This window comes from Eurypyga helias, unplaced genomic scaffold, assembly GCF_000690775.1.
Source record: "Eurypyga helias isolate BGI_N326 unplaced genomic scaffold, ASM69077v1 scaffold36765, whole genome shotgun sequence".
In the NCBI taxonomy this organism is placed as follows: Eukaryota; Metazoa; Chordata; class Aves; order Eurypygiformes; family Eurypygidae; genus Eurypyga; species Eurypyga helias.
The window spans coordinates 1-15,901 of record NW_010252738.1 but is presented as its reverse complement, the minus strand read 5'-3'; the positions used below and the strand labels follow the sequence as shown (position 1 = coordinate 15,901).

The 15,901-nt window shown below is 45.8% G+C and overlaps 1 protein-coding gene across 1 annotated transcript in view; it reads right to left on the bottom strand.

The window, feature by feature from the left end:
- The window catches only part of NCAPD3 (non-SMC condensin II complex, subunit D3), a gene marked incomplete at its 5' end in the record, with an annotated part of 25,512 nt that extends 9,614 nt beyond the window's left edge, over positions 1 to 15,898 (bottom strand). Inside the window, 21 exon segments of the mRNA XM_010152466.1 lie at positions 389 to 496; positions 592 to 706; positions 1,209 to 1,316; positions 2,701 to 2,810; positions 2,941 to 3,038; positions 3,368 to 3,559; positions 4,791 to 5,011; positions 5,771 to 5,905; positions 6,839 to 6,912; positions 8,398 to 8,481; positions 8,670 to 8,732; positions 9,252 to 9,492; positions 9,655 to 9,780; positions 10,307 to 10,379; positions 11,083 to 11,216; positions 12,523 to 12,610; positions 12,864 to 12,925; positions 13,286 to 13,468; positions 14,307 to 14,485; positions 15,256 to 15,418; positions 15,765 to 15,898. Coding sequence (XP_010150768.1) covers positions 389 to 496; positions 592 to 706; positions 1,209 to 1,316; positions 2,701 to 2,810; positions 2,941 to 3,038; positions 3,368 to 3,559; positions 4,791 to 5,011; positions 5,771 to 5,905; positions 6,839 to 6,912; positions 8,398 to 8,481; positions 8,670 to 8,732; positions 9,252 to 9,492; positions 9,655 to 9,780; positions 10,307 to 10,379; positions 11,083 to 11,216; positions 12,523 to 12,610; positions 12,864 to 12,925; positions 13,286 to 13,468; positions 14,307 to 14,485; positions 15,256 to 15,418; positions 15,765 to 15,898 — 2,691 coding nt within the window.
- Positions 15,899 to 15,901: the final 3 nt, after the last annotated feature.

Here is a 15,901-nt window from a genome sequence, read left to right as displayed (position 1 = left end):
TTCCCCCCCGGCAGCTCTTGGTTCCGGCGGAGGAGAACGAGTAACTGCGTGCAGCCGTTCTGCTCTACGCTGCAAAGGCACCGAGTTCTCTTCATCCACCGAGCCCCTTACTACATGTAAGATAATCCTTGAGCCAAACAGCAACCGACTCAAGGACACACAGCTCTGAAGAGAGCTGCTAATTATCGATCACTCGAGAAGCAGTCGCATAGATGGCAGGGTTTTTATGGTTTGTGCAACTTGTCACCATGGATATTTGCACTGCTCAAAGCTACGGGCAATGCAAACATGGAGCACAGCGGCTATCCGTTCCAACTTTCGGGCAGGACTCGAACCAGGAAGGGCAGGAGCTGGATACAGGAGGGCATTGCTGTAGGGTGGCACTTACCCAGAGTAATGACTGCATGAGCTCTGACCAGTGGAGGCATGGCTGATCCTCTGAACTGGGACAGGGGCTGGGAAGCTGGAATTTCCTCACCATCTGGAGAACTATACACTAGAAAATAACAGGTTGGGGATGACAACATGCTTTTTTGGTAAACAGTGTTGTCTGTAAATACAAAATTAAAGGCGGTACGGAGAGAGCCTCACATTGGTCCTCGTTGACAGAAGAAGCCAGAATGGACTGAACCAAAAGAAAGATGCGTTTCTCCACTTTGGCTGGGCAGAGCTGTGCAGCCTCACCCAAGATGAAGAGCTGTCTCACCTACGGAGAAAAAGCAGCACCGCAGTCAGAAGGCAACGGCTGAGCTGCAAATCACGTCAGCGGGAGCCGGTATGGTACTCCAGAACCAGCTTGAAACTCCCTCAAGAAGGTGGTGACTAGAGAACAGAAGGTGAAGCTTTGAAACAGAAATTGCGTCTCTAATACGCTACAACCCCCCCTCCACCTACTAATAATATCAAAATACGCCTCAAAGCACTCTACATGTTTCACAAACAGCCCATCTAGGAGGTATGAGTGGAAAAGCAAAGTAAAACCATGTTATTCTATTAAAGATACACGGGGTATCATAAAGCAACTGCTGATGTATAAAGCTGTGTATGCTCCCAGGCCCATAAAGCCCGGATTTCGTTACGAGCTTACACAGGAGGTGAGCTCGTCGGTACTCTTCTACGTCAAGGGTCCTTGGCGTGAACTTTAGGGAACACCAATTTCAGGCAGAACTGCATCTTTGGACCAGCCTGTGAAGGGGATCCAGACTTACCAGAAGATCTTCTTGCATCTGCTCTGCTCCATCCTCTTTGAGGACTATATTTGAAATATAGCTTTCACAGGCGGATACTAAATCTCCACACACCTGGTTGAGCAGCTTCTGTTCCATAATAAAACAAAATTAATTTGGCAATCTATTAATTAAACAAAATGTAGCTATAAAATATCTGTCCACACACGAATCCCTAACCTGAAAGTCCTTTCATGCTTTTAATAATCTCGGTCCTACTGAAATCAAACCGGCCAGTGCCTTAGAGCTTTAAAATTCTTCCTGCACACCTGAGGATGTCAAAACACCTTGGAGAATGTGGCTTTTAATGATCCACAGGCCTAAGTTTACTTCATTATAGCAATCACTCAGATGAAAACAACAAGGATTTAGGTGACTGTTCCATGTATATCCAACACATTTGACGTTGTCCGCATGGATTTCTAAATTGTGTGGAAAACACAATTCCATTCAGATCAAAATACAATGTGAATTCCAAGGGGCGGAAGGGAAAAAAAAAAAGCCAAACTACGTGTACCAGATTGTGATGAAAAAAAAGCATCATTTCTCTTCTTCTGCCACCTAAAACTGGTGACATAAGAAACCGGATCCATCTATGTATGGCAGCTAAGCTGTTGGAACTGCTGAAGTGACCAATGTACAGGGACATCTGCATTTGGCTGTAAGCCAACATACTGTGACAACGCCACCTACACAGGGGGATTTTCCGACTGCCCATTTAAAAAGAGGGACACCATCAATCCACCCTGGCTCCTGAAGCAGAGAGTGTGCAGTTTTGTGTACTGCTTACTAAACTTCAGTGGAATGCCCATCGTAAGCTAGCTGTCATCAATACTGAGAGAGAAATACAGCACGTACACAACGAGAAATCATGAGCGAGAGCGCCCTGCGTCTGTTTCAGCTTCTTTGTGACCGTGCTCAGGCTGAGATTTGTATTTTATCAGCAAAAGAGCCCACCTTCTCGTTACAGAAAGGGAATAAAGCTTTGGCATAAAACAAACAGGATTAGAAAAATGTCCAAATGATGTGCTATTAACTCCCTGTTTGGTCCCAAGAAAGAGGTTTGGAAAATACGTGTATCTACAACAGCTGTGATGTAGAATAATCACAGCTTCTTGTATTCACCTAGAACTTCGAACCAGACCAAGCCTGAGAAATAGCTGATTCCATAAAGGCACAGTGACATGTCTCCTTTAGGAATTCTGTAAACTTTGATAGAAGGTAAATGCAAGGTATTTCAGGTGGGGAAAAACAAAAAACCAACTTTCCAAAGAAAGGAGACTTCTTACAAGTCCATCCTTAGCTACAGGATGGTCTCCAGCACAACTGCAGCAAAGAGGGCTGAGCAGAACAGACAGATCCTCTTTGTTTAGTGAAGCAACCGACCAGTAGACTGGAGGCAGAAGCTGCCTTCAAGACAGAGCCCTCCTAAGTGTGAAAGAAGCGCTTTGAAAAGATGTATTTTAAGTCAGACCTGTGCCTCCTCCGGCACATCGGCATGGCAGAGCTTCTGCAGAGCTTCTATTGCTGGGCTAATCACCTCCAACGGACACTGAGACTCCCTCAACCAGCACTTGATGTCATCTGAAAAGGAGATCACACGCATAAAACAAGCATTTTCGAAGTGCATCAACTGCTCGTGGAGGAGGAGTAACAGCTAAGGTGGGAGGCGGGAACCCTGCCTTCCCCTCTGCAGGGTCTCAGGGCTACTCACCAATCAGCCTCTCGCAGGTGCTTTTCGGGAGGTGCTTTGCAACGTGCCTGATGACACACAGGATATGTCCTGTCGTAGCCGCGCTCATGTTCTGCCGCCTGAAGGGTAGAGCAGACAAACTAACATTAACGCTAAGGAGCAACACCAAATCACAGGAGAAAAATCCTTTCCTCTGGGATACCCGTTATTAAGGCAGACCTGTCAAACCAAATGGAAACTCAAAAAACTTAAGGTAAGAGTTGGTTACCGCACGGATCTGCAGGCCATTACTTGCCTCCTCGCTGCAGAACCCCCTGCCTGAACAAACTGTGACCCAGACAGCTGAACAGTGTTCTGCCTGAGGGAGGACAGAAAGCGCTCGCTCGCTTTGTTCCTCCTCTTCAGCCCATCTCTTTCCTGCAGAACAGAGTTCAAAGCACACAGGTACCTGCTGGCATTGTTCCAGGATTCGATGACCTTGGAATAATCCAGCTTGGGTGAGGAACCCGCCACCTTAGCAAGCAGCAGCCAAGCCGGTGCCGCATGCTCCGTATCCACGTGAGACATGACATTACTGATGAAAGTGGAGGTGAACTTATTCTGTCTGGACCACAAGTGGAAAGCTTTGTTCAAGTAACGGCTACAAGGAAGAAAGAAAAGAAAAGGAGTAAACAAAACATTTGGTCTGACATTGGCAGTGAAAGCCAACATCCCTGTCCAGGATACACTGGGCAACACAACCAAGCCGCTATCGCTTGGCATTCCCACTGTGCAGAAGCCATCAGGATTTCCACCAGGCATTTTATTAGTGATATTTTCAGTCTTGCCGTTCGCAATCCTGACTACAGACCTGGCACACAGGCGTGGGCGTAGTGCGGCGCATCAGTAAGACAGAAGGTCCAACTGATACCACGAATAATCAAGAAAACAGAATTTCAGTGACCTGTAACAAAGACGTTCGAGTAGCTGCTATTGAACACCCATACTGGGACAGGATGCAGTAATGCTAAGGCACCGTAACTTGCTCATTTTTCTATTTAATCCTGGTTACCTACTTCACGTTGAGAGTTCTGAGATTTATCAAGCTGCAGGGTAGACTAAGGTCATGAAGAACAAGGTGCCATGAATCTGCAAACTATGTTATAACACAGCCCAAATTAGAACATCGACAGTTTCAGAGATTGGCAAGGCAGCACCACCAGTACCTCATATTCTATTTCTGAGCTATTATGCCCTGTTGACTAATAAACATACAGCTGTCTTTAATCAATGTTGTGTCCTTGTCATACTGTGTGTCATCCCATTTCTTCTGCCTCTTCCCACAGAATTCTGCAAAAGGCAGAATAATTCTGGGTGTCGTAAGACAAGCGACATATTGTACATCAGAATTAATAAAAGGCAACGTTCTCCTTGATATATCCTCTCTTCCTTCTGCCAGCAGAACACCTCCATTTGACTCAAATATTCATGCTGCTATTACCGCATCAAGAACAGCATGCAACACTCCTGTGCGTGAACACCCGAGTCCAGGGAGACAGCAGAGATAAGAAAAGCAGCAAGGGAGAAACACTTGACACAAAGGAATGCCAACTGCCAGCTTGTCCGTGCTTGGCAGCTCCCCTGTCCCAGGAACTGGCAGAGCAACGCGAGCACCTTGCAACGCAATAGGTTCCATCTCCAGCAGTAACACGCACTTACGCTCTTTCAAAGTTGAAAGCTGAGTGTTCTAACTGGATTAAAAGTAAAACAAATTCTGGATTTTGCCCCTAAACGCTAACGTAGTAAAGGCAGTAAAAACACCCGACACACCGGACAACAGGCTGTTAGGAAAAAGCCATCAGAGCCCACGACGAAGGGAAGAACGCACTTACTTCAGCTCCTGGCTTTCTGAAGTCAAGAGGGTAAGGAGATCCCACACTAGAGCCTGATTTCCGTCTCCGCTCCTGTATTTACTGTAATGCTTTATATGTTGTAACAAGAGCTGATCGAGGCAATCCAAGGCCTTTTCTTGGACAGAACTCTCAGCGTCCATCACAACAGGCACCACTCCATTTAACCAGGCCTTCTGCACTAGAACGTTGTTGTGCTGAGACTGAGAGAAACACACGTCGTATTAGGAACATTTTCAAATCGCTACAGCATCCTAGATGCACGGGGAAGGTCAGCAAAGGCTCAGTAACCTCCAGATTCAGCTACTAACTTTGAAAATAAGTTTCAATAAGCCCCAGCATATTGCTCAGCTAGCACTGCAACGTGGCAGCGTGTATCTATCTCCTTGACGCCAGGAGGTATTTGATCATATCTATGATCGAGCAACCTGATGCTTCTGCTAAAGTACTGTAATGCTTTTGTTTTGAAACCCTATAAATAATTGTAACAGTATCGCCATAAAGCTGTACAGCAGATGATTTAATGCTAAAAAAAGAGAGCTTTGCTTAATATAAACCCTATGCTCCAAGCTTAAGTTACTAACCCTTTGCGAATAAATAGAAAAGGAGGAAAAATATTGCAGTGCTATCATCTACACATTACATCTTAGGAAACTGATTCAGGTTTTTTTTTTTTTTTAAACTTGAGAAGGCCAGCAACATAAACATTTTCTCCATGACACATAAATCAACAGCCAGGAAAAATAAATGTTTCCAACAGTTGGAAGCATCCTACATAAATCACAAGTATGTATAAGGATGAGTCATGACTTCCAAGTCAAAAGGTAGTATAAAAAAAAAAAAAAAAAACACGTCATAAAATGAAATGCACTGAATGAACAACTGACTTGTCCGTTTCCTCCTTTTAACCCACAGATGGCTCATCTCAGGTCTGCACAAGAATCACGGGATGTTTTCCTCACCACAAGGAGCTCCGTTATAGACTGCAAGGCCTGCTTCCGCACAGAAACAGCCGGGTCCCGGCAACGGTCTTGAAGAGCAGACAAATCTTCTGCAGTACAAGGGATCAGCTTGTGCTTCAGGATGTTCAAAAGAACCTGGAAGTCAAATACCGGCACCGCTTTGTCGGGAATACAGGCCACGCGCGTTGGGTAGCGAATCTAAACCATGACCTGCTCCCTCCCAACCGTAACCAGCGATGAACCCATCTCACCAAGAGGGAAACATCCCATTAGCCCTTCATGAGTACTGGGCACACCTGGGGATGTAGGATGAAGGAGAAAACATCTTTTCAGACGTTCAGATTTTCTAACAGCGTTTGGATAGAGCAAACATCACAATTTCCCCTTGAAAATAACGTGTCTCTTGGATAAACTATTTTTTACCTGGTAATTAGGAAGAGGGGGCTTTTTACAATTTTTTTAAAATCAAAAAGCATCAAAACATATCAATTTTAAGGCCTTGAGAAGCTCAAAGCAGTGTGTGACCTGAGGAGCTGGAGTGAAGAGAACTAGCAGAGGAAGGCAGTCAACAGCAGGCGCCTACAGTTTTTAAAAAACAACGAAATCATCGCTGAAGCGTATCTCTTTAAAGCTAATGACTTCATTAAAAAAAAAAACAAGCCATAAGCAAAGCAACGCATCCCTCAAAAAGAGGCTGGATATAACCTGATCTCTTTGTTAACAAGGTCAAAACAAACTAAGCAGCTAATATGCTTCAGTTTATAAGGAAGTGTCTTAATTGAAATGCCTATTGACATTTGAGAAGAGCCTCTCTTTCCAAATGACGGAATAAGAGAATGCCAGCAAGAGTACTAGAGAAATTTTCCATCATCACACTTGCATTATTTACTTCCCGGGAATTAGCGAGCAAGACCTTTTGAAGGCCTGCAGGCACTCCGCAGGAGGAGCGGGAAGCTACAGGTGGGTAAAGTTACCTACAGTTCGGTACAGCACCACGGTCTAATTCTTCATTTTAACGGCATTCTGGGTAAGCGCTGAGAACAGGCGAGCGTGCGAAAAGCACCGTACCTGGAGAGCAGATTTCCTTACGTTGGTTTTCTCATCTCCGGCTCTCAGTCTCAGCATGGCCATGACTTCTTTTCCTATCCAAAACCGTGGTAAAAATAAATTACCCACGCTGCCGTTCAGCAGCACAAACACACCCAACGCTGTGCAGGAGGAACACGGCACTGAACTCAACTGAGCAACTATTTGCTGCCTGAGACAGAGGGCAAGAGAGGAGGACTAGATAAAGCACAATAAAAAACACCCAAAATAATTGAGAACGAGGTTTAAGCCAGAGGGGAAAGAAAACAAATTACCACTGTTGGGCAGCAGTAATTCTGCAGTGCATACTTCGCCCCGCAGATTATCCCTGCCCTTATCTCTGCCCTTGTGCATTTGTTCTGACTATCCACAGCTAAGATTTATTTTGCTTCTAAAATACGAGCTGTTTGGACTTCATAGAAGGGCAAAATTAGCAGAAGCGTAAGCCAAACATGTGGGCCAGACAGCTTTGCTAATGCTCCCTGACTGCCTCGGAGAGCCCCGTATTGCAGCTATCCTCTTGAGCTCCAGACACTCCTTTTCATCCAATCCTGTTGATAATTTGCTTTGCCAAGTGCCAAGCATCTGCCCGGCTGCGTATCGGATACAAACCCAGGCATCCTCTGCCACAAGGAGCCTGCAACGAGACAGGGAATACACAACACCTCAAGTGGCCCGGAGGATGTTTCTGAGAGAGCAGATGAACGGAATTTATCAGCAAAATGCTTAAAAGCAAGCTTTCAGCGGAGAAGATGGGAGCCTGGCTGATGGAGATAGGGAGAGAGATCCCATGTGAAGAGCGGCGTGAGACGCGGAACAAAGACAGAACCGCAGGATGCAAACCAAGTAGCGAAGTGTCAGCAGGTGAACTGCCAGAACTGAGAGCAAAGATACTGGCAGAGGCCTAAAGGTAAGGAAGAAATGCTTTCACACGGAAAAGAAAGGAAGAGATTCAAAGGAGGAACACGGTGGCCACAAAAGCCAACTTACAGGCTGATTTCACGCTACCAACAAATTCGACCTAGCTCCTTGCCGTCCTGCATCAGACCATTCAACCTCAGGCCTTGCTTTCAACTCCAGCCAACACCTGAGAGCGCAGAGAAGCCAACCCTGCCTTACAAAACAGCGCTAGGCAAAGGTGCCGTGTTTCATGCAGGAAAAACGTACGAGTTTCATACGCTGGAGCAGAGATTTAATTACCCTTGAATTTATGGAGTTACAGGTATTATATCCCACGTCAGTTACCATCCTTTTTGGAAAGAACAAGTCACCTGCTTCTTAACAAGTGTCACCACCACGTTAGTACGAACGAACGTCAGTATTTCGAGATTAAACGTATTTTTCAGACTCGAATGGAAAGAATATTCCTTTATGTCTGGCACTTCCACCTCCTTCATCACCCTTAAGCATTTTTTAACAGCTCTACAGAAAGCTCTCTGCACTTTCTTTGAAAAATGGACAATGAATACAACTTCAGAAAGCCTAATTTCAATTATGGGTTTGAAAAATTATCCGAGAGGGCCAGCAGTATTTCGACGTACCGTCAAGCACACCAGCGTTGCTGCTGTTGGTCAACTCAATAGTCCTGAAAGTTGGGAAGGTCTTGAGTGAACAGCTGGACACAGCTGAAAGGGAAGTTAAAATGGTTAAAAACAAGAAAAGGCGTACGTTCACCCAGCAAGATTGTTAAAGATTGTTAAACACTGTTAAACAGAGCGCCTCAGGCATGCCCTAGGTTTACAGAGAGGCGTATTTTTAGGAAATGGCATGCCAAGAAAAGCTGGAGACTTACTAGGAAGGAATGACTCTATACCTTCTGCACTGACTATCAAACTTGTACTGTTTGTGCTTGCTCCCAAGACGTTATGATCGGAGGCTGCCAAAAAGAAATAGAAAAAGAGATTAAATGAAGTATTTTCATTCCGGATAGTCTGTCATTGGCAATTTTTTTAGGCAAGTAATCTAACCGTAGGATGCTACGTGCACACATCTGAATTGCGCCATCTGGCCTTTACCACACCTGAGGGAGTTCAGAATGCCAATCACGAACAGAACAACGTAGCAGAAGCAAAAGCCAACTCAAGATTTAATCAACTGTCAGGCAAGAATCACCTTTTTTTTTTTCTCCTCGTGGTTTTCAATGAGCAATTTCAGTCACCTGTAAATATCCTTGAAAGGTATCTCATGGGGGAGTCTATTTAGAACTGATATATGAGAATAAATCCCTTCCAAATATAAGGCTTCGTGATTAATGAGACTCATCTACAACGTCTCGTTATGACACAATACACAAGGATGCTCAGTGCAGATTTTTAAGTTCCTGATTAGTTCTTCTATCTCCCTGTCAGAAAGTTCAAGAAATATTATTGCTACCTAATTTACCCAAAATACGTACAGCTTTGTATAATCTCCGAGGTAGCGGCAGCTTTCATTTCCAGACAGTGGGCAAAGCTGCTTAAAGCTTTGCTACGCACCACGGGTGCTTTGTCCCAACACCGGCCAAACACCATGACCTGGACTAAAAACTTATGCTTTAGAAACTTCTGATGATCCAGGGACAAGGAGCTGTCCAAGTTCCTCTCGGGCACATCCAACAAAGCTAAGGCCACGTCAAGAGCAAACACCCTGTAGGCAATCTGTTCGGAAGAAAAAGCACGTAAGGCGCTCCGTTAGCGTGAGCGAAGACACAGGCAGCGTCTGCTCCGTTTTAGGTAACAGCAATGCCAGCCAGTACTGATACTGAACACTTCAAAATACTGCTGTATCCCAGCCCTGGAGCATGGAGGAGATGTCCTTACTTTAGTGTTGCATGAGTACTTGTAAAGCCAAGCGAGGAAGTCGGCAAACTCTGTACAAGGGAGTTTACTCAGCAGATTCACCAAGGCCTGCGCGGCGTACGTGCGATAATCACTCTTATCCGGGACCTGAAAAACAAGGGCAATTCCATGGTATCATACTTGGATGCTCTGCTCTAGAAGCCAGAATGGTATTTCAAGGCTTAAGCATTTTTTTATTTAATGAGGTGATACGGGTTACATTCACGGACTGGGAGAACGGTCACAGCTGCCTTGGTCACACCTTCAGCACTCGCTCACAACCACACAGCCAATTGCTCACAGGCAAGGCGGAGCTTGGATTAAACCCAGAGGAGGTATTTCTACACGGCAGCCTTCAGACAGTCAGCTAGGCAAAGAACTCGCATAACCCTCATTTTCCTCTACCAAAACAGGGGTAAAACCAACTCCACGTTTTGGAAAGGTCACAAGTAGGGTACAAAATCAATTGCAAATGGGAAAAAAAACCCACTATCGGGCTGTCAAGAAACCTGCAAACAATGAAAATCTTTTAATTTCTTACAAAACATTGCGAAATCGGATTCCCCAACTATTAGATACTGCAATGTATCCACACGGAATTCTTCAGCTCAAGACGCAGCAAAGCTTCGCATACCTCGGTACAGATATGTTGCAGTAGTATTCGAAGAACAGGAAAGACAGCTTCTTTCAGCTCATCTACCACAGAACTGCACGAAGAAACAAGGAGATTTTAATAGGGCTGGGTTTATAGCAGAGCAGAAATCAAGTCAAGGACATCCTTTCTGGAACGCATTTCAAGTCAGGAAAGGTGTGCGTCCTGCAATCACGAGCACCGGGAGAGACTCGGAGAGCAGACCTACTTACTTTCTACTTTAACCTGGCTTAATTGCACAAAGTAATTCTTCCAATACCTTTCTACAAGCAGAAGGACAACGTGAAAAGCTGCGTTATTCTCAATCTACTTACTACGTGTTGTCTGGGAATCTCTGCACAAGCTACGCTTTGCAACCACATGGATCCCCACACAAGGGGAAAAACAAACACGGGCCAAATATACCTTTAAGCAGGAGAAAGCAAAGGACTAAGGAGAAATGAACTCTCTATTCATCTTTTCTCTTCTTTACAACACTTTGTAGTAAAGCATAGGGCCTGAAAACCTGGCAAAAAGCAAAATACAGAAGGTAGGTCCCTGCCACTTCTCTGTCAAACAGCATCTTCTTCCCCCTCCGCCAGCGAGTTCAGTAAATTCCCATTAATTCCCATTTTAATTAAACCTCATTTGCACAAACAACTTCCAAGTCAGTGCCAGCCTGTCTCATCCCTTCATCAACTGAACAGGAAAGCAGAGGCATGCCAGAAGAAAGAGCGGGCACACCCGGGAAGGGAAGTGCCAAGGTCCCTGTACTTCACCTGATGAATTTTATCGCCTGATTCCTGGCACCGATCACCGCCGCTGTGATCGGAAGGACTGCGCGCCTGGAACCCGCACCGCCTTCCAGCATCAGAATGACGCTGAGGATCCGCTGGAAGACACAACGAAGAATCTGGAAAGAAAAAGGGTATTTTCAGGTTCGTTTCAGCAGGGCCAGGGATAAACACTCTGACCAGGTTTATCACGTAATTCTGAAACAAACAAACTTAGATGTAAGTAACAGCACCTGTCAAAATAGGACTCCTGGCAGAATAATTGCAAGAGGACCTGGTTTTTAGCACACACAACATCTTTCCAGGCTGTCACATTCCCACACCAGTCCAGTGAGGCCTACAAAGGGCTTCCTGACAACATCAACAGATCCCCTTCAAAGCAACAGACTTCAATTCACCAGAAGCATTTGGAATTTGAGGAAATTCATTAGGTTTTGCACAGAAGACATCTTAGACTACATGCATGTTTTTACCACCACGTGCACTTGAACCTTTGGAGTTCCCTACCACGCTTTTGGGATCCCAGCATGCCTCATTATCCTCACATTTGCTGAGTGGCCAAGGAGAGGCAGGGAAGATGAGGCAGGCCTGAGGAGGGGAGCTACTACAGCTCGACAATATCACAAACGTCAACAATTCTGAAAAGCTTGTGCTGCACCAAGAAACCAAGGAGGTTGAAACTCACAGGTCTGGGGCAGAAAAGCTGGGCAGACACTCAGGTGTATGCCAGGCTCACGTGTACTAAACTCCAAGATTTCCTGACTGGATGACTGCTAATACCCTGGCTTGTTGGCTCAGAACCAGCTCAGGTGGGCTTACAGAGACTGGCAATCACAGCAGCAGAGTCCCACACAAAGATCAAACCAACATCCACAGGAGCAGCACACAGGTAAGTGGGGGATGACACAATGTGCTTGACAATTTTAACAGAATAAAAATGTAAAGCAGCAGACGCATTTCTGGCAGGACTGGATATTCTGTGGTGGCAGACTATTCTCTGAATAAGAATCAGCCCTGCTTATCATCCTCTGCGCATAACGCTTCCCCAGCATGCTTTGCTGCTGCACAACCCAACCCCACCTCACGCTACCAAGCGGTGCTGGAGCTCCACCTAGCAGGAAACAAACGCGGTAACCTGGAATTCTCTTTAAGATCCAGAGATCTAACACCACTGTAGGTCTTTCGCTGTTGCCAATTCATTTGCCAGAGCACAGAATTCAATGGTCACGAAATGCATCATCGTGTAAGTCGAAGGAGATAAGGGTGGAAGAAAGCATCTTGCCTCTGACCCAGCTAACACAGGCACAAAAGGTAAAACTGATGTAAAAAGTGAAAAAATGCAAGCAAAAATGACACGTGGAGAAGGAAAGACACAACTACTGCTTTTTCTCGTCGGGAGGATTTAAAGATTTCACCAACTTTTACCTTATCTTCCGTACCATGTAGAGGGGAACACAGTAATCGCAGTCCGTGATAGGCCAGCTCAGGAATGCACTTGGCTTCGTTAACATTCCTAAGCAAAAGAAGGCAAAGGGATGTCTTCATCTCTCATCAGGGAAACATTTACAACAACTATTACAACTAAAGGTGCTCACTGACTGGAAAAAAGTTGTTTACTGTTAGCTAGGTGGAACGCATTCTAATTATCTCCAGGGAAAGAAATCACCACTTTTGTTTCTGTATAAACAGGGTAACACCAAAAGCACAAGCACCGAGCACTTTACTTGTTCAAAGCACCGTATAAGCATTAAGAATCATTTGCTCACATCGCTGCTGAAAACTTGAACTCGTGTACCGCTGGCTCAAAGTTTGTCATTTTGACTAAAACCTGCAAGGGAAAGAAAGGCAAGCTTAGCCAATCCACGTGAGGGGAAGATGTGCAGGTCCGCCTGGATGCTCTCGGGGGGCAGAGCAGAGAGCACTGGAGCCTAACTTTGGAACCACAGCACCTCCCTCCATGCCAATGCCACGTGTCTCTTCCCTCCACATACGGCAGCCATGAGCCAGCAACTGCTAAGCTGAGAGACAGCCACGGAGCACGCACCCCACTCCAAGATCTACACGGAGGAGAGCCTAACCAGAGGACCAGTCTATGAAGGGGCAGGGCCTGACATCACTCCCGTGGCTACGGTGTGCTCTGCACCCACCAAATGTTTGTGTTAGGGTTCCTTAAGCTGAATCGTATTACCTGCAGGCAGTTCTGCACACATTGAGGTTTCCCTTTTAGGGAGAACGTAGATAGAAGTCTTAGGAAGTTTTTCAGAAGAAGGAAGACTGAGTTGCGAACTTGAAGAAGATCATCATTTGAAAAGTAAACATTTTCACAATCCTCTTCCTCCTCCTCCTCCTCCTCTTGCAGTATCTCTTCCATCTATGTTGGTAGAAAAGAGAAAGAGCACCATCCTCTCCTGCAGCACTGGCTGATCCCTTTTGAACACTTCAGAGCTGCAGAGTTCTCAGGCTAGGTGCTACACAACTGTACATCCAGAATTCTAAACCTTTCCATTCAGATTAGTTAACGCACAAGTGGGGAAAAAACCTCAAAACAACCCAACAAAACAGCCAACAACCAAAAACCAGACAGGAAGAAGCTCCAGCACAACCTGTTCTAGTTTTGAAGGAGAAAGCCCATCAGAACTGAAGGCACTTAATTACCTGAATGCTGGTCTGACACTTGGGGATTCACCCCGAGTGACTCACCACCATTGTGCCTACCATCTCCCTCCCTTGCTTGCCGTGACCCTGCCGCACCGGTGTTTTCGCAGCTGCTGGTGCTCAGTTCTGCTAAACCCCCCAGACATATCACTTGCAGCTGAGTGCAGCTAACCAATGCATTTAGCCCTTAACTTCCCATCAGGAAGTTGGCAAGGAAACTCAAATGCCATTTGCAAGCTTGTCACATACTAACTGGAAGCTGATATAAATTGGTTTCTCCCTCTGCTACTGAGCTTTCTAGCAATATGCCATGGACAAATAAGCTGTATTTTTTCTATTAGTCAGCAGCCAGGAAACTGCAGCTGATGTTGAATCATCAGCCCTCTGAAATTCCTAGTAATAGGTAGAGGATCAAGAACCAGAGCTGAGCTGCTGATTAAAAGATTAAGAATTTAAAAAAGGGGTGATAAAGAGGAAGAGTATCACACTGACCTAGAAGTGAATTTGCTTATTAATAGAGATGTACACCTGAAGAGATTACAAAAACATCTTACATTGCTGTTCCTGCCCGGTTTTCCCTTCTTTCTATTTCTCCTTGCGTTGGGCTGAGAGCTCTGAGCATGCGTCTTCTTTCTTTTCCTCATCGCATCTGATTCCTGAGGCCAACATTTTGCCAGGGCGTAAAGACATTTATCAAACATCACTTGATGGAACAGCTGGTTAACTACGCTGCCTGCCGAGAAAAGACAACATCCATCATTTTCCAGGCAAAACACGGGGAGCATCAAATCACCTGGCCACCTCTCCATTTGCTTTGACAGCCAAATAGATAGCCAGGACAAAGGCAACGTTCCGGGAGGCTAAGAGAGTTTGGCAGAAGGAAATAGGATTTGTTTGAACAAAGCCAAACTGCACCAGGATGACATTCTCCAGTAGGATCACTCCTTCTAGCTGGTAACATGCAGCACAAAGATCAGCAAAACCTTCGAGTACGCATTACCCGTGAATACCCAAAGATACTGCGGTGAACCTACCTGCTAGAAAACGCCAGCTGCTGGTTATTGTAAACAGATACTTTTATTTTCACAAATGAACCTGTCCAAAAGCACTGCACAGTCCAATTGTCTCTAGTTACAGCGCAGGAACTGGAATAAGCTCCTGCCTTCGCTGTGTATTATCGTTAACCCAGAGGAATACGCGTGATTTCAGCTCTGCGTACAGTCAGACTCCTCTGTCAACTCTGTCGCAGAGCGAAGGCGATGCAGGCTGGGACCGAGACCACCGAGGTGCTTTATGACAGGAGACCAAGCTGCTATCAGCCCGTAACAGCTGTTTAGCACTCCACACCACAGCTGAGAGCAACCCCCACGGATCCCCGGCACATCAAGCCAACAGCTCAAACCCCACCACTTGTCCCGTCTGGAATTCTCATAAACAAGAGAAGCCTGATTTTGCGTGAAGGCTGTTTTACCCAGCAGCAGAGAGACACATGCCTTCACCCACCTGGGATTTCCAGCAGTAAGAAGTACAACCCAGCCGCACGAAGAGCGTGAACCCTCTGCTCTGCGTTAGCTCTTTTGTGCTGGCCCGCTTGGACGAAGTGGTGCAACACAGCCACGAGAGCGTTGGGAGAGAAACTGTTTTCAGTGAAGAAGGTCCAGACATTCTGAGGGAAAATACAGAGGAAATAGCGAGAGGCTAAGCAATACCATAGCTCGCTCCCAGTAGCCACGATTAACATTTTAACAGTTGCCACGGCAACCAAACTCCTATATATAATACAGATGTAAACACAGTTAGCATGCATAATATTATATAAAATATATAACGTATTATAAATAGACTTTTAAAATGTGGGAGCAGCTTCCCTCCAACAGGTTCGGGCACAGATGACAAGAACTGTTTTGGGCAGCCTTTGAATGTTTTGGAAGGAGGATGGATGGAGTCCTAGGGAAGCACAGGACCTCCTCCTCCGCTAAGCGGGGCGCGCAGCGCGGTGTAACCGGCTTTACCTCTCCATTCGCAGGGTCGTCCGCGGTAAATGGAGACAGAGCCTGGTACAGGGTGGTGAAAGCATCGAGCCCGTCTCCCGCGATCTCCTCCGCGAGCCTGGGATCCAGCGGATCCACCTCCGTGAAGTCCAGGCTCC